The sequence below is a fragment of the Pleurodeles waltl genome, chromosome 3_1 (assembly GCF_031143425.1).
Source record: "Pleurodeles waltl isolate 20211129_DDA chromosome 3_1, aPleWal1.hap1.20221129, whole genome shotgun sequence".
NCBI lineage: Eukaryota > Metazoa > Chordata > Amphibia > Caudata > Salamandridae > Pleurodeles > Pleurodeles waltl.
In genome coordinates this window covers 836,111,723-836,130,182 of record NC_090440.1, presented here as the reverse complement: position 1 = coordinate 836,130,182, position 18,460 = coordinate 836,111,723, and the positions used below count along the sequence as shown (strand labels likewise).

At 44.0% G+C, this 18,460-nt stretch overlaps 1 protein-coding gene across 1 annotated transcript in view; it reads right to left on the bottom strand.

The window, feature by feature from the left end:
- The window catches only part of OTOG (otogelin), a 956,473-nt gene that overhangs the window by 150,257 nt on the left and 787,756 nt on the right, over positions 1 to 18,460 (bottom strand). Inside the window, exons 48-49 of the mRNA XM_069221482.1 lie at positions 5,656 to 5,696; positions 185 to 260 (exon numbers count right to left, since the gene is read on the bottom strand). Of these exons, the coding sequence (XP_069077583.1) occupies positions 185 to 260; positions 5,656 to 5,696 (117 nt within the window). The remainder of the gene's footprint in view (positions 1 to 184; positions 261 to 5,655; positions 5,697 to 18,460) is intronic.

Genomic DNA, 18,460 nt, shown 5'->3' with positions numbered 1-18,460 from the left:
CCAGAAGTAAGTGATGTACCTCTTTATATTACAAACTTAAATAATGAGTGGACCAGGACTTTGTTTGAGTGGTGGACTTCACGAGAAAGGTTTAAAAAAAAAAAAATATATTAACTTTCCATGTCCTTGGGTATCACATGAGGGATTTAACTTAAAATCTTCTAAAGTGATATTTTGTACTTACCACATTTATACCTTGGGCAGTTGCATGTGTTCTCTGAACTGTTTATGAACTGTTCATCCAATTTTAGTTTCTCCCCCTTAAAGTGAAGCAAAATGTAAAGTGAAATGAAAAATACAATGGATAATTAATTGTATAAAGTGCAGAAAAGCAATAAATTGACATATTCTTTTGTTTCTTCGGCGTCCGAGTATTATAGCACCTTCTGTTAGTGCAATAAAGATGCACGTTCTGAGCTCCACCACATAATAATTGCCTTGAAACACTGGGTGACTGTGAACAAGGCAATCGGGTTACCAGACTCCAACTGTAACAACTGTAACCTTTTAAGGCCAGTGTCTGGGGCCACCTTCCTATTGGACTTATCTAGGGAGGTGGTGTGGGCTACAGACTCCAACGCCAGCACAATCCACTAACAGTTAATAAATCAATGTCCAGCCAGTGCTTTATCCTAAAAGTTACTTAATTAAACACAGAGCTAAATCCCACATATAAAACACAAATGTATACAGAGAAACATAAGCAGAGTGACACAATGTAAAAGGCATTCCAACAGATGGTCTTTTACAATTTATAACCCTCTACCAATGGGCTTAGATAAAGGGTTTGGATCCTATATTATTAGACCTCCTTCAACAGTTCTTTGTAATGTTTCGCTGGAGTGGTTATTTTAATCTGATGGTATCCGAGACCAAAAGCGTTTCACTGGCTTCGTGTGCTTCACCAAAGGTCTCTGCCTGGCCGAGTGTTCCCAAATGCACCAGAATGGCTCGAGGAAGGAGAGCAGGCAGCCATGGTTTAAGACTGGAAGGGTTCTTTGGGATGACACACTGTAAAATCGATCGTACATTTGTCACAGACTCCCTAGCTAGTTCCTACATGCCACAATGCTCTCTCAACTCTGTGCTACTTCCTGCAAGGCAGTGCCTCCAGTCCAACAAAATACAGAACCCACCCCTTCACAAGATATTGCTATTCCAGAAGGTGGCTGAAGACTAGCAGGCTCTTATTAAGTTCCCACAAAGCAGAGCTTTATTAAAAGAATATTTCCCCAACCCCTAGATAGTTCTGAATTCTACCTGTGTGGTCGTGGATCGTGGTGGCACTCCCAATAAACACTCACAGGTCAGAGAGGAGTACTGGGATATCTCAACATCCTGTTGAGGGAACCGTGGGCACCCACTGATATCTTCAGAGATGGATGGGGAACATCACAGTTCTTTGTATATCTTAGCTTCCACCAGGGCCAAGCAGGATTGACAGAGCTGCTTCTTTGAACCTTTTGCTCTTCTTTAATCAACTTGCAGCTGGGCTATAGCCTACTATTCTAGACAGTTATTCTTACTGAAGGGTTATCTCCGATCAGCTCCTTCCACACTAGTTATCTTTCTCCCTCAAGGACAGAAACTTGATATCAGGCTCCAAATGTTTGTCACTGACTTGACAGTAGAGCTGGCTGTAAGACCCTTTAGTACTGAGCTGAAAACTGAGTAACACAGCAGTGGGTCTCCTTTATTGCATCAAGTCTTAGCACTTCGACATAGGGTTTGCATCCAATATTTATCCATGGGTCACAGACATAACTTTGGATTTCAAATGCCATTCCTGCTTTGGATTAAGTATGTTTTTTACGTTGTTGGGGTGTTTTGCAAAGGCTGTCCTAGACAACATCTTTTGAGCTGCAGAATCAGCAGGAGTTGTTGGTGGAGTTGGGTGTCCTTTGACATGGCAAGTCAAAGGTAGACACAAAAGGAGAGAAATTCCTTCCCAGCCACTAAACAAAATTGCATGCAGTTGCACCTCTGAGGAAGTGGAAGCAGTGAGATGCCAGGGGATGCCTTTGTACTTCAAACAGAACACACACCTTTCAGCTGCTACAACTACCCCTTCGCTCACTTAAAAGAGGACTATATTGGATATTACAAAGTCTTCCCTCAATCATTAAAGAACCCAATCAGGCTCAACTACAATCACAATTTTTTAACCATTCATAATGAATTTCTGTCCCTATATTATTGTAAAGGACCACATCCTCATCTTACCTCATACATACAGACTTAACAAGTATATACAAATGTATATGGTACTTATATAGCATGAACCTAGCCAAAACACACTGGACCACCCTCAGCCTATATCCATGTCTCAGTTAATTGGAGCCCAGGACCCAGTTGAGAGGGTCTAGGCAGACGTTTTAACAGGAGTGCCTAGTAGACATCCCACCTTGGAAGGCAATAGTTAAAAAGGGTCTGTCCCTTCTATATATTAATGCTACTACCACTGCCTTTTCTTCTATGCCTAGTGAGAGGACAGTAGTAACGTTCGGGTGGCCTTTGGATGACCCTCCTGACATAAGAACCTTACCTTGTTTTCTCAATGCATTTCATAGGAGATGCTCAGTGTACAAGAGTTATGTGTTTATTGAGGTGAACACAAAAAGCTGACCAGACGCACAAGACTGAAGTTTTATTAACGTAAACCCACTTTTTGCTTTTGACAAAACATGATTTACCCACAGATGTATTTTTGTGTTAGGAAATATTTTTCCAGAGTCCAGGAGTGGGGATTTCTCGGTGGAAATATTATGAACTTGTGATACACCCAAATGTCTACTTGTTTATTTGTATTTACAGGCGTTTTCTCAACCCATTCCAAGCCTATATATGCTTGTAGACCATACTGGCACCTGTCAAGGGTGCTATTAAATCAATTTTCTAGAAGGAATGGTACAAGAACATCTCTAAAATTCATGGGGTTTAGAGACACGGGTGTCTGAATTGAAAACTATTTTCCCGGTGTAGAGAAAAAGAGTAGGCATACATCTATGAACATGCAACTGTCACAGGTTCCCAAGGGCTACAAGTGCAGACTTCTTTGTTACCCTGGACGTGTGAGATGACCTACATGAAGGCATCTAATAGATTTTCAATGCAATAATGTACAGGATTAAGAGCATTATAAGTATTAGAACATTACACCCAAAAAGCTGGAATGTAAAATGTCAGTTATTGTTGCCTTAGGATGTATGCCTTATTTCCTTAGGAAGTGTGGCTACCTCCTCATTCAAAGTTACTATGCTAGCTTCTTAAATTAAATAGAAGATGTGGAAGAGGTTAAGTGAGGTTTAAATTAAACTTAAGAAAATTAAGTTTTATTTAATTTAATATACTTACATTCATTAAAATGTTAAATCAAACATTAAAAGTGCTGCTGCATTTTTTTATTTTGCACCACATTTAAAATACAGATATAGAATTAATGGCCATTAATATGGACCATAAACATATGTTATTTTTTTTTTATTAAATAGACCTTTTTTACTTCCCCCCCATACTTTACCATAGGGAGAGAATTAACAAAAAATATTTGAATTAGATTTTATTAAAATGTAATCTTACACTAATTGTCAAATTAAAATATGGTTGTTAAATTATTTTATAACTAAATAATAAAAGTGTTATTTTATATTTTTAGCTTTACATGATATTAATTCATACTTTTAATTATTTAAAATAATTTAATTTAATTCAACATTATTTCCTATGGGGTTTTATTTTAAATCCCTGCCTCCATTATTTTTCTATGGGAGGGTAATGCTGTATCAGTGGCTAGCTGTGTGTGGTGCTGGACTTACTTCTGTTTCTTTTTGGTAGCAGTAACTTACACTAGTAAATTTGGCTTCATCCCCTGTTTCAGGTGGTGAAGACCTGTAGGTCTACACTTTGAAGTAACTTTACACTTAGGTATTCTCAATAGCTAAAGTAGTACAGTTGCTCAAAAGTGTAAGCATATATTACATGTATAAGTTACCATTGTGAATAGCCCTTTAAATGTTCCAATGAAAGGATCAGTGATATCTGCCTCAAACCTGTGATAATACTAAAGGGTTAAGCTCTTCTCCTGCAATCTAAATTTGCTGTGTTTTCTTGGTAAAAGAACATCAGCATTTCAATTACGTGTGAGCCCATTTACAGAAAGTCGTACTGTAACCTCAGACATGCAGTGGGACAGAATATTGAGCTGAAGTGAATAAAACCCAGTCATTTCTAATTCTTTTTCTAAGTTCTTTTGATTTTTTCGAAAGCTGTTTTTGTAAACTGGGAAATTAACGGAGAGATTGAATTTAGTCGGACAATGGTGAAAAAGGCCCAGAATCTGAAGGATTTGCAAGTGCCAACAAGAAATGAGAAATATATGTTTTCCAATGAAATATTGGAGCTACAGATAAACTGTCTAAATGAAAGACCATCATCACAACTGTAACATGTTGTTATGTACTAATACTTAGGGCCTGATCACAAGGCTGTTGGACCGCCACGGCTGTGGCGGTTTGACCGCCACATTACGAGGTTGGCGAACAGACCCACCATCCTCCCACTGTCCCTGCCAGGAACTCAGATTCTGACGGGCTGACGTTGTTGCAGGTTGCAATCATCCAGGGCGACCCTGAAGTCTGCACCGCCGTGCTGATTAAAACCTTGTTCTCCACCAGCATTTTCATGGCAGTACCACCGCCATGAAAAGGCTGGTGGAGAACAGGCGCAGGGGGCCAAACGGAGGATCATGCACTGCCCATGCCCATGGCATACTGGATGCAGGGGTCCCACTGCCCAGCACCCTCGAAATGCGCACTGTCTGCTGTATAGACATTGCGCATTTCAAGGGTGATGGTTCCCCTTGCGTGCAGCAGCATTGCCGCTGGATCTATTATGAACCGGAGACAATGCTGCTGTCCCTTTCCCCACTGGGCTGACCGACAGAAACCTTAGTTGCCGCCGGTCAGCCCAGTAGGAAAGTCAGAATGTGACCGGCAGGGAGATCGGCCTCATGGCAGTGACCACCTCATCGGGAGTGGGCCTGTTGGCATTGCACTCTCAAAAAATGTCCTGTCTAATAATATGGATTAAAAAATATGATGATACCATCACCACTCAGAGTACATGTTCCGATATGAACAGGTGGTAGTCTTGTGTCTGCTACAGATTATGCTTTTGGCACCCCTCCTGATCTCAGAGCCCAGCTGAGGGTCTTATGATCAATTTTGGGGATTCTCCTAAGGTCACATGCAGTATTTCGGGTGTGCTTGGGCCAAAATTAAAATCAGGATACCAGTTTCACATACTTTTGGAGTAATGAGGGCAAGAATGCATATCAATTTACCTTGCTGACGACATTCCCGAACCCAACACTTACTGAATGAAATAAAATGACGTAGAGAAATGTTATGGCACTCCAGAACTGGTACTGATTTAAAGCCACACAACATTTCACAAATTTGCTTTAGAGTCATTATTAATGAGATTTTAGTTTTATGCATAATTCTCTACAACAGAAACTAATCTCTGGAAACCTACCTAGATTCCATCTATTGCCAATTTTCACACACTTTCTCTACCCACCTTTTCTTTTCTATACATGTTATGAAAAATTAACTACACCATTGATGAATAACAGAGCATTTTGAAATTACTTACCAGCTTGCATTCTGGCTTTGGAATTTTATCACAGTCACATTCTAAAATACATAAAAACAAATTATTTATTAAATTATGTATCAAATTCAATAATATCTTAAATAAAATAAATCATTTGTCTGAATTTCTCCTACAAGTGGTAATTCTATTTTTAATTTCTAAATGTAAACCATAGTTTAGAAACTATAAAGATGCATCAATATTCACTACAGCGCACATTTACACCACTCGCCCCCACACACAGGAAGTGGAACCGGACCACAGAGGAGCATGAAGTCAACACCCTCAGCAACTCACCACCCCCTACACAACAGATGCCAGCACCTCTGCACGCAAATGCCACAAATGGATCACCAACTGCGCCAACATCCTAGCTTCTCTCTGAATGACCAAAGGGAAACACACCACCAAGAAAGCCAGCTGGTTCACCTCTGCAGTCCAGGAATGAAAGTGCTCCTGCAGGAGGCTGGAGAAGAAATGGAGGAACAGCAAATTCCCGGAAGACTTTGCAGCCTTCAAACCAACCACAAGATCCCACCATTGCCTCATCAGATCCACCAGGAAAACAGCCCTGCAGGACCACATCAACACTATGACACACAACACAAAAGAACTCTTCAATGTCATCAAAGAATTTGCCAAACCACAAGCTGAGACTACTAACATCCCGCCATTTCAGGACCTCTGCGACAGACTAGCTGCCTTCTTCCATCGGAAAATCAAGGACATCTATGACAGCTTCGGACCCCAAGACTCTGAACTCACCAACTCACCAATAATGCCTCAACCAGGATTCACCGAACCCCCATGACTCTGTACCCCCTCATGACAGATGAGAATCACTCCATCATGAGTAGCATCCATTCCAGAGCCCCTACCAACCCCTGTCCCCACTACATCTTTAACAAGGCCAGTGCCTCGATCGCACCCAAGCTCTGCAAGACCATCATCTGCTCCATAGAGTCAGCAATCTTCCCTGAGGACTGGAAGCATGCCCAGATCCGCCCGCCACTGCAGAAACCCACAACCGACCCAACAGATCTCAAGAACTATTGCCCCATCTCACTGCTGCCCTTCCCAGCTAAGGTTTCCAAAAAAGCAATCAATGATCAGCTCTGCCAGCACATCGAGGACAACAACATCCGGGACATATCAAAATCAGGATTCAGAACTAACCACAGCACCGAGAGTAAGCTGCTCGCTGCCACAGATGACATCCGCTCTCTCCTCGACTGTGGCCAAACAGGAGCCTGCATCCTACTAGATCTTTCAGCCGCCTTCAATACAGTGTCCTACCCCACCCTATGCCCCAGATTCCACACAGAAGGTATACGCGGCAAGGCCCTTCGATGGATACACTCCTTCATGACAGGTAGAACACTGAGAGTCAGGCTCCCACCACACCTGTTAGACCCTACAGAAATCAGCTGTGGAGTCCCAAAGCATCCTCATTGAACCCCATGCTGTTCAACAGCTACATGACCCAGCTCACCCCAATCGTCAGGAACTACGGTATGAACATCGTCTCCTGCGCTGAAGACACCTAACTGATCATCCCCCTGACTGAAAACCCCTCAACAGCCAAGAAGAATTTCAAAGACGGAATGGAACAGTTGCCACCTGGATGAAGGAGAGCTGCCTTAAGCTGAACTCCGACAAGACCGAGATCCTCATCCTGGGACCATCCTCCTCAGCCTGGGATGACTCCTGGTGGCCCACAGCAGTCCTCCCACCCCACAGACAATGCACAAAACCTTGGCGTTGTCCTATATTCAGCACTCACCATGACCAGGCAGGTCAATTCCATTGCAACCACCTGTTTACACACCCTCCGACTCCTACAGAAGATTTTCAGATAGATACCAAGTGACTGATGCAAAACCGTGACACATACCTTGATCACAAGCAGACTTGACTACCGCAATGCCCTCTATGCCGGAACCACCAAGAAGAACCTGAGCAAGCTGCAACAAATCCAGAACGCCGCCGCCAGACTCGTCCAGAACATCCCGCCCAAGACCACATCACAGGACACCTGAGAGACCTCCACTGGCTCCCCGTCCAAAAGAGGATCAACTTCAAACTCCTCGTAAATGCCCACAGTGCCCTCCATAACATCGTACCCAGCTACCTCAACCACCAAATCACCTGATATTCCCCTTCCAGACCTTGCCACTTCTCCCAGCAGTTGCTCACCACCGTACCCCGCACAAAGAAGTCCTCAGCTGGAGGAAGATCGTTCACCTACCTGGCGGCAAAAGGTTGTGACACCTTACCTCTCCACCACAGATAGTCACCATTGTTACCTCAATTCAGGAAGGACCTCAAGACCCAGCTCTTCAACGGAACCCTGAGGATATACCCCACATCGCCTTGAGTCCCTACGGGTGAGTAGCGCTCTAAAATAACTGATTGATTGATTGATGGCGTAGCATATCTAGTTGTATTAATGAGCCATTTGTTATGGGTTATATGATGCTATGTTACTGCTCTTTTAGATCAATAAATGGAAATTGGTTCTGCAGGAAGTAAATAAGGCAAATATAAAAGCAGTACCATATTCCCAGGAGATCAAATTTTTCCTGTTAGCTATAGTTCAGCTACCAATTTTTAGATGTGTCTTAGAATGTCCTATAAGTTCCAATGATTACGGTAAACACCCACAAGCACTTGCTTTGGTCTTTTAAACAGTATAGACGTGAGAATTTGAAAAATCATTTCTTGGACAAATTACCCCCAAAATATTTATGGACATCTGTTCATGATCTGAGAGCTCCACTCTCCCAATTTATCACACTGGGGATGAAATAATCAGACATAATCAGAACCACAGTGCAAGGAGCCTGATGAGACATGCATGCAATGATGGGAGTATGGAATGAAAAACAAGCCACCACACTACATTTAAGTTTTTATCACCAGAGAAAATGAATAATCTTGTTCAAAAGGGCTAATCTAGAATAGGACTAATTGACAACTGTACTGAAACAGTAGGGTTTGAAAAGGATCTGTAATTATCTAGTGGTAATTACGTGTTTATTCCATCATCTCAGACTCCAACACACATCCTTCTTTTTTAATAAAACATGAGTACATGTATGAAACATACATGCAGCCACTAAGACCCACACCAATCAACATTCATCCACACCTGTGCCAACACAAATAAGGCCACTCAACCAAACAGACCAACGTAAATATAGACACACACGGTACAGGCTGGAAAACAAACAGTCACACATAAACAGCCAAGCTCATACAATCAGCATACAGTGGTACCCATGTAAAAACAGACTCTTAGAAAGTGGGTTAATGGTTGGCAGAGGTATGCACCCTGCCCAAGTAGAACCACATCTTTGTCAGGGTAAGTCACAAACACACCCTAGGTTAGTTTATGCTTACCCTGTTGCAGCTTTACACAGAGCGGTCAAGCTTAAATTAAGAAGCAATGTGTTAAATATTTGTGCAACACTTCCAACAGTAAAACAATGAAAACACCACACAAAAATATTCTACACCAGATTAAAATAATAGAGCCTAATTTAATAATTTAAACAAGATCAAAACAACAAAAATCCAATAAGTAGAAGTCAAGATATGGATTTTCAAAAAATAAAAGTAAAATAGAACTTAGAAGTAATAAGTGCTTAAATGGGAAATCTGGTTGCGATGGACTGGGTCAAAGTCAAGGTTTCAGGCCAACCGTAATGGAGATTGGATCAGATGCAGGGACCCAGTTGGGTCTGCTGAACAAAAGTACCTTGATTCGGGATGCATCGACGAAGATGTGAGGTGCAGTTGAAGCGATGCATCGGTATTGAGCTACGCAGTGGTCTAGATGTGTCAATTTTCTCCACGTAACTGTGGTAATGCGTTGGGCCCGATTGTGATGTGCTGGTTGCATTTGTGATGTGAGGCTGATGCTGCTGCAGTAGATGATGCATGGATTCCACAGGTGATGTGCAGGTTCAGACGCTGATGCCTTGTGTCTGCACCATGCAATGACAAGTTTGCTTTAGTTTTGACTCATGCAAAGGCGAAGATGTGCCGGTTTCAATGAGGATGTATGGGTTCTGTTTGAAGCAGTACTTTGTAGCCACTTCCAGGGGCCATGGGCTGGGTTGGCAGCACTTGGCAGGGCAAGACTTGCAGCAAGCAAAGTCCAGGTGCTATAGCAGAGTGAGTTGAAGTCTTTTTGTGTACCTAGGACTTCAGAAAACAGGAGACCGTCGGCTGGGCCTTGGATCTGGGTTTTGGGATATAGAGAAGTAGGTTCAGTCCTTCTGACTCCCAGGCAGGAGGGCAGCACAGCAGGAGTCCAGCAGAGTAGTAGCTCAGCAAAGTCTCAGTCCTTGTAGCAGCACAGCAGTCCTTCCTGACAGAGTACCCACAGGTCCAGAAGTGTACTGAGTTGGTGGTGTCAGAGTAGAGGTCCAGTACTTATACCCAATTGTGCCTTTGAAGTGGAGGAGACTTCAAAGAACGGTTTTTGAAGTGCACAGATGTCCTCCCTTCCTGCCCTGCCTCCAGACTCACTACAGTGGGTATACAGCCTTTTGTGTGGGGATGGACGCTGCCTATTCAGGTGTAAGTGTCAGCTCCTCCTTCCCATCTTGCCCAGGATGGCCCATCAGGATGTTGATGGCCCATCAGTCACACCCAAGCTCCCTTTGTGTGTGGATGTCTAGAGGGAATGCACAAAGTCCAGATGTCTGCCCATCCCAGACGTGTATCAGAACCAGGCAGTAGGCACCAAATGGCTAAAGTAAAAAAATGCAACTTTCTAAAATTGGCATTTTTAGAACTCCAATTTAAAATCTGACTTCACCATAAGTCGTGATTTTAAATTGTGAGTTCAGAGACACCAAATGTATATCTTCTGGATTCAGATTTTAGCAACTAGACTAGCAAGAGTTATCTCTTTGCTAGTCTGTAAGAGGCAGCATGGTTTTATTCCCGTCAGGGGGACTGTTGATCACATCAGAAGGATAATCTCCCCATTCGAGCTTGCGGAGGTCCACCAGACACCACTTGGCCTGGTGCTCTTGGATGCTGAAAAGGCGTTCGATTGCGTTTCTTGGGACTTTTTATGGGAGACTCTGAAATGGAAGGGGACGGCTATTCAACAGCTATTAGGGCCTGTATAAGGCTCCCAAAGCTCGGGTGTGTCTGGGAGGTCTTGAGTCAAGCTTAATATCTATTACTAGAGGCACGAGACAAGGGTGTCCGTGCTCACCATTACTGTTTGCATTATATATAGATCTGTTTTTAATTAAATTAGAGGGGTGTATTATTATTAATCCAGTAGTCTATCATGGGGAAAAACATAAGGTTTTTGCTTATGCTGATGATGTGGCGGTGACTACAACTGACCCTGAGGGAGCTATTACGGAAACTGAATGGCTGGCTAAATACTTTGGATTATATCCTGGTTATAAATTGAATGAGGATAAAACGCAGTTTATATGTTCAGCTCAGACCTTTATCAGAGACAAGCAGGTTGTGACGGATGCAGTATATTTGGAGATTAGAATTACGGCTGCAGTTAATGAGCTGGTGGAACTGAATATGGCTCCCCTGCTGAGCAAGGTAAAGAGAGATCTGGATAGAATGCATTATTTATATTTATCACTCTTGGACCGATGCAATGTTTTAAAAATTAATGTTTTACCAAAGAGATTGTATCTGTTTCGGTCGATTCCTTTAGAGATTGCAAAAAGCTGGTTACGTAAGCTAGATGCCATTGGCAGCAATTTTCTGTGGGGTTATGCCAAGCCTAGAAGAGCCATGAAATATATGATCCTTCCGAAATGTCGAGGTGGCTAAGCAGTTCCCAACTTTATGCTATATTACTATGCTTGTTGCCTTCAACATATGGATGTATTGATAACCGGAGATACAATAGGGTATATGCAAGCAGAGTATTCCCCTCAGTTTGAAATGTTGTAGGCCTCTGAGGCAAAATGCTGGCTATTGAAATACATTGAACCCAGCTGTTTTAAAAGGGTAAGATTTAAAACTTAATCAGCTCCTGATAAAGTTTGGGTGCAAGTAAAACGATGGATTGGGATGGCAGGATTAACTTTTATACTCCACTGTGCTCCTCATCACTACCCTTTTCTGCGTTTAGGGATCCTATGATAGATATTTGGCGACATAAAGGGACAGTGAGGATTGGGGATTTATATGCAAACTCTGAGTGTAAGTCGTTTTTGGAGTTACAGACACAGTATGGCTTACCCAGGAATCACTTTTTAAATTTTTTACAGATTCAAGATTTTCTCCATCGCCATAAATATGAAATTTCTTCGATGGATAAACTTTTCTTAATAGAGGCTATGGGCCGCAGGGAGAAGATAGGCACATTGTATAATCTATTAGTAGAAGCCCAACAGGATGACTTAGTGATGCAGAATGACAGATGGGGTGTCCGAGTGGGCAAAGAGGGGGCGTGGTTGGAGGAATCATTGGAGTTAGCAGAAATAACTTTTCTCTCTGCTAGTTTAAAAACCCAGCACTACAAGACACTATTCAATCTATATTATAAACCAGCAAAAATGTGCAAATGGGGAGGCTCTGATGGGAAATGTAACCGTTGTGGGGGGCCAGAAGCTGAGATTGTGCATATGTTTTTACATGCCCCAAGTTAAAATCATTGTTCTGAGAAATAGAACTGTTCCTTAAAGATGTAATTGAAGGTAGAGTTAATCTTACACCTACTCTAGTGCTACTAGGGTTGATGGACCCACTGGAAAAGACTGGTTATATTAAATTTTTTCTTTTCATGGCGATGGCAATACTTCGGACTGGATCAAAAAGGACCCTCTGACATTCGAAATCTGGAGGGCAAGACTATTGGCTTTTCATGGCATTGAGCTGAGCTTATTTAGACTCAAAGGCTATAAGAAGAGGTGCTGGGGGAATGCATCTAGGCACCACTGATTAAATGGGTTGAAGAGATTGGTATATAAGGTAGAGTTCTACTCTATGTAATGTACTCTCTGCCCGTAAATTGATGACTTATAAAATGTATTGGGATGTGAGTGATCCTTGCTTGAATAAAAATAAAAAACAACAAAGTTACTCACAAAAGTCCTCAAATTAACCTGTACTTAACCCTCTGGTTAATGTTGCAAAGTAGTCAAGCTTAACCTATAGGTTATGTTTAACATATTTATGCAGCATTCAAACAATAACAAAGTGAAACAAAACAAAACAAAAAAATGGATTGTGAATGTATAAGATTTAAAAAGATAATCCCAATGATATCCTATGTGAGAGACAGGCCTTTGTGTAATTAAAAACGAGTTTGGGAGTTTTTCACTGCCAGGGTATGTAAAACATAGAAGTACATGTCCTGCCTTTTGAATACATTGCATCCTGCCCACTGGGCTGTCCCTGGCCTCCGTTTGGGGTGACCTATTTCTATAAAAAAGGGAAGGTTTGGGCCTGGCAAAAGCGTTATTGTGCCTGGTTGACATGGCAGGGTAACAATGCACACACAGGCTCTGCAATGGCAGGCCTGAGGCATGGTTAGAGGGCTACTCAAATGGGTGGCGCAATCAGTGCTACAGGCCCACAATTAGCATTTAATTTACATGCCTGTGGCATATGTAATTCACTTTACTAGGGACTTATATGTAAATTAAGTATGACAATTGGGGTTAAGTCAATGTCATCATGATTTAGGTGAGAAAGTGCACACAACCTTAAGGTCAGAAAAAACTGATTCAGAGGAGTGGAGGAGGTAAACAGAAAGTTGGGGGGAAGTTCACCCTAAGGCTGTCAGTTCTAACACAGCCAATATACAAACTAATACCTATGCACATGTTCACACACATATGCAATACACAGGGACCCATATAGTAACAGTCAACATAAATAAAGGAACACATACAAACATGTGGTGAATGAATATGTGTTTATGGTTGGACATGTAATTTGTTAAATTCATGGATGCAGATAGATGTATTAATGTGGTGCATGGGATGGATGGATGCTTTGTCATGGATCTGGATCAATGGATGGAGTGGTGAATGTGTGAGTGCCTAGTAAACAAAAATGAATGGGATCAGAACTAAATGGACAAGTGCAGTAATATGAGGGGGGATGCGGATGTATATGTAGAGGGAAGTAAGCAAGTGGGTGGATGAAATGACGAATATATGAACCAATATCACAAATCATATGCCCTCTTAGTAAATGTTGCAGGGGACGGAGGTGGAGTAGTTCAAGCACAGTATTGATTGTTCCTTAGGAGTGCATTTGTATGCTGTAAGTGCTAGAGGGATTGGAGAGACTAGGAGTTACTTAGTGGTGGTTGTTGGGAGCTGGACCGGATTAGTAGTATTTAGCAATACAGGGAGGCCTCTGTTAGCGGGGCCAGGTCAAGTAACAGGTTGATATGCCCATGGTCTCACCTGAGTGCCTTCCTAAACCTAGAAGACAGATGGATAGGTCCTTTTTTATTATGTGTTCCTACAGAAACCAGCCAGATGTAGCACATTTTTTGCAGTCGCAAAAGGGGACAGTTTGCAGGATTGACGTGTTGTGACCGCAATAAAGTAGCATGTTACCAAATTTCAATTTTAGTTTGCGACTAAGACCCAATTTGGTATTTGGAAAAGGCGCCCCTTCCAGATATCGAATTGAAATGGCATGTATTCTGGTTGCAAAAAAAGTAATAATTTATTCACTTCAGAAGTGTTGTGGTAATGCAGTCACACTTGGGAAGGGGTCCCCTGTAGATTCCTTCCCTTTTGTGAATGTAAAAAAAATTGTTTAAGAGGAGGCAGAGGACCACGGGACCACTGCACCTTCTTAAACAAACAAAAGAAGAAAAAAAACGTTTCTTTTTAAAGGCATCCTGTTTTCCAGTCAGGAAAACAGGCTGCATGAAAAAACACAAACTGCCTTATTTAAAAGCAATTACAGACCTGATGGTCTGCTGACCTCAGCAGGCCACCATCCCTGTGATGAGGTTGAGTCGTAGTGGGTGGCAAATTGCGACCTACTTCATTAATATTCATGTACTAGGAATCACTATTTTAAAAATAAACAATTCACACATTAGTAATTGTGCTTTCAAAGTTGTGATTTAGTAATAATCTCATTTTGGGAACTGCAATGATACCTATGTCCCAAGTGAGTTATGTGGTACATTGCAAGGCCACAATTGAGACTCCCCATGATCAGAAATACATGATAGGCTATGCTGTGGGTCAAAAGGTTTGACCTCTTCAGAGTCTCAGATAACAGGGAGCACTGGAAGTGACTGGAGAAAGAAAGGCTGACTTAGTGTTAGATGCTGGAAATTGGACATAGTCCATTAGTACCCAGTGGCTCAAGGAAGGTTCTATTACGGTGGTAAAGTGAAGCAGCAGTTTGACCTGCTCATTTTTTTTCTTAGCTGCCTTCCTATATCTGGACTGAAGTGGGAATATGTCACTTAATAGTAGATAGCACTGTGGATACCTTGTGATTTTTGTGGTACTGTGCATGGCCTCAGTTGAGAACCTGCAGGAGTCACAATACCATAATCGGCTATGTGGGTGACAATGAGTAGGAGCTCTCTTGAGAGTCAATTGACTGGGACACAGGAGGCATAACAATGCGGGGTGCTGAGGATTGGGCTCGCACAGCAAGGTGAGACAGACTGGGAAATGGAAGGATTCACTGGGTCTTGTCACAGTATCGTGGGGGACAGGAGTAATTTTTACTTACCTATTTAAGGTAGCTCTATATAGTGAGATACAACTAAGCCGTTAGAAGAGGAGGGATTCTGGCACAAATCTCAGAGGTACAGATGTTCTGTGCATAAACCTGCTGTGCAATTAGGGAGGAGCGGGCAGTACAGTGAACAGAGGAGAAGGAAAGACCAGGGGTCTAATAACCGAATCAAGGCAGCTGAAGTGGTAGACTTGAGGAGCAAGACTCAAAGTAAACATTAGCGCATTAGGCTTAGTAATCTGCCAACAGACAGGTGGAGTAACAATAAGTCACACAGCCCATGAGAAAACTTAGGATAAGACCAAGGAAGACTGTAAGAAATGGGGTCTTTGGTTGGCAGTCAAGTTACCCCCTGTCCAAGCAAGGACCCTCACTCTAGTCAGGGTAAGTCACACACTGTCCAAATTATCCTGTGCCCACCCTCTGGTAGCTTGGCACTGAGCCAGTCAGGCTTAACTTACAAGGCAATGTGTAAAGTATTTGTGCAATAAATCATACAATAACACAATATAGAACCACAAAATACACTACACAGTGTTTAGAAAAATATATAATATTTATCTGGATATGTGCACGTCAAAACTATCAAAGATGCAATAAGTAAATGTAGAGATATCACTGAAAAGTGTTATCAAGTGTCTTAAGTCTTTTTATAGCAAACAAAGGCCCTCATTACGAGCCTGGCGGTCTGTGACCGCCAGGCTCGCGGTTGGCGGGAGCACCGCCGACAGCCCGGCGGTGCCCCGTAGGGCATTCTGACCGCGGCGCTTTGGCCGCGGTCAGTGCAGGAAAACCGGCGGTCTCCCGCCGGTTTTTGCGCCGCCTTGGGGATTCTGACCCCCCCTACCGCCATCCTGTTCCTCGCGGTTCGCCCGCCAGGAACAGGATGGCGGTAGGGGGTGTCGCGGGGCCCCTGGGGGCCCCTGCAGTGCCCATGCCAATGGCATGGGCACTGCAGGGGCCCCCGTAAGAGGGCCCCGCTTGTATTTCACTGTCTGCACAGCAGACAGTGAAATACGCAACGGGTGCAGTAGCACCCGTCGCACCTTCCCACTACGCCGGCTCGATTCCGAGCCGGCGTCCTCGTGGGAAGGTTGTTTCCCGCTGGGCTGGCGGGCGGCCTTAAGGCGGCCGCCCGCCCGCCCAGCGGGAAACTCAGAATGCCGGCCGCGGTCTTCAGACCGCGGTGCGGTATTCCTGCGGCGCAACTTTGGTGGGCGGCCTCCGCCGCCCGTCAAAGTTGTAATGAGGGCCAAAGTCTCTTTCAAGCACAGAGTACCTGGTTCCTGTGAAAAATCTCCGCAAAGGGCAGCAGAGGAGGAGAAGCGTGTAAACAAAGGGGTGTGTGTCGATTTCTCAGGCCGCACACCGCGATGTGTCATTTAGTTTCCACGCAGGGACGGCTGTGCATCGATTTCCGGCGCTCGGTTGCGGATCCTCTTTGTTTTGTGGGGTTTTCAGACGCCCCGGGGTCTGTGCGTGGAATCCTGGGCTTGGGGAGCGAAGTCACAAGCGCTGCGTCAATCCGGTGGGCGTTGCGTGGAATTTTCTTCTGCACAGCAGGCACTGCGTCAATTTCCCCTCTGGAAGTCAGGCTGTGTCGTCCCAGGTCAGCTGTGCGTTGATCCGGTGGGCCGTGCGTCAAAGTTCCGGTCGCAACGCAGGCGCAGCGTCGATCTTCTCCTTGCGAAGTTGTGCTGCATCATTCCACTTCGGAATGCAGTGAATTTCTCACCGCAGGGCAGGCTGTGCATCGGTTTTAGCAAGCTGTGCGTCTAATTTTTGAAGCACAAGGAGTCCAGTTGCAAGAGAGAAGCCTTTTTGCTCCTGAGACTTCAGGGAACAGAAGGCAAGCTCAATCCAAGCCCTTGGAGAGCACTTCTTCACCACAGCCAGAGAGCAGCAAGGCAGCAGGCCAACAGCAAGGCAGCAGTCCTTCACAGAAAATAGTCAGGTGAGTCCTTTGGGCAGCCAGGCAGTTCTTCTTGGCAGGATGCAGGTTCTGGTTCCAGTTTTCTTCTCCAGGAAGTGTCTGAGTTGGAAGGGGCAGAGGTCCTGTTTATATACCCAAATGTGCCTTTAAAGTGGGGTAGACTTCAAAGAGTGGCTTAGAAGTGCACCCGGTCCCCTTTCAGTTCAATCCTGTCTGCTAGGGTCCCAGTAGGGGGTGTGGCAGTCCTTTGTGTGAGAGCAGGCCCACCACTCTCCAGCCCAGGAAGACCCATTCAAAATGCAGATGTATGCAAGTGAGGCCGAGTATCCTGTGTTTGGGGTGTGTCTGGTGAATGCACAAGGAGCTGTCAACTAAACCCAGCCAGACGTGGATTGTAAGGCACAGAAAGATTTAAGTGCAGACACATGCTCACTTTCTAAATGTGGCATTTCTAAAATAGTAATATTAAATCCAACTTCACCAGTCAGCAGGATTTTATATCACCATTCTGGCCATACTAAATATGACTTTCCTACTCCTTTCAGATCAGCAGCTACCACTCAAACAATGTATGAGGGCAGCCCCAATGTTAGCCTACCAAGGGAGCAGGTCTCAGAGCAGTGCAAAAACGAATTTAGGAGTTTTACACTACCAGGACATGCAAACTACATAGGAACATGTCCTGCCTTTTGCCTACACAACACCCTGCCCTATGGGTTACCTAGGGCATACCTTAGGGGTGTCTTATATGTAGAAAAAGGGGAGCTTGGCGCCATCCCGGAACCAAAAAGAAAGTGGCAGAAGAGCAGCACTGGAGGCAGCGGCCCGTGTGAACAGAGAGGGGACCCCCCGGGAGGACTCTGGCGGTGAATCTGACGAGACTGTGATGTCATCGGCGGGGGGCTCGAGCAGCTTGGTGCAGGCCCCGGTAGTGACCCCACAAACTGCAGATGACCTCTGAGGCCCAGAGGCTTACCGGACACCATGGGGCGGGCGCAAATGGTGCACTAATGGCCCCTCCGTGCAGGGCCACCCCCCTACTGGAATCTCGCCTGTACAGGTGGACTGGCGAGAACTGCAACTAAAAGATGAAACATGCTGCACTGTTGCACGGGTGTTTTTTCTGTTTTTGGGCAGCCTACT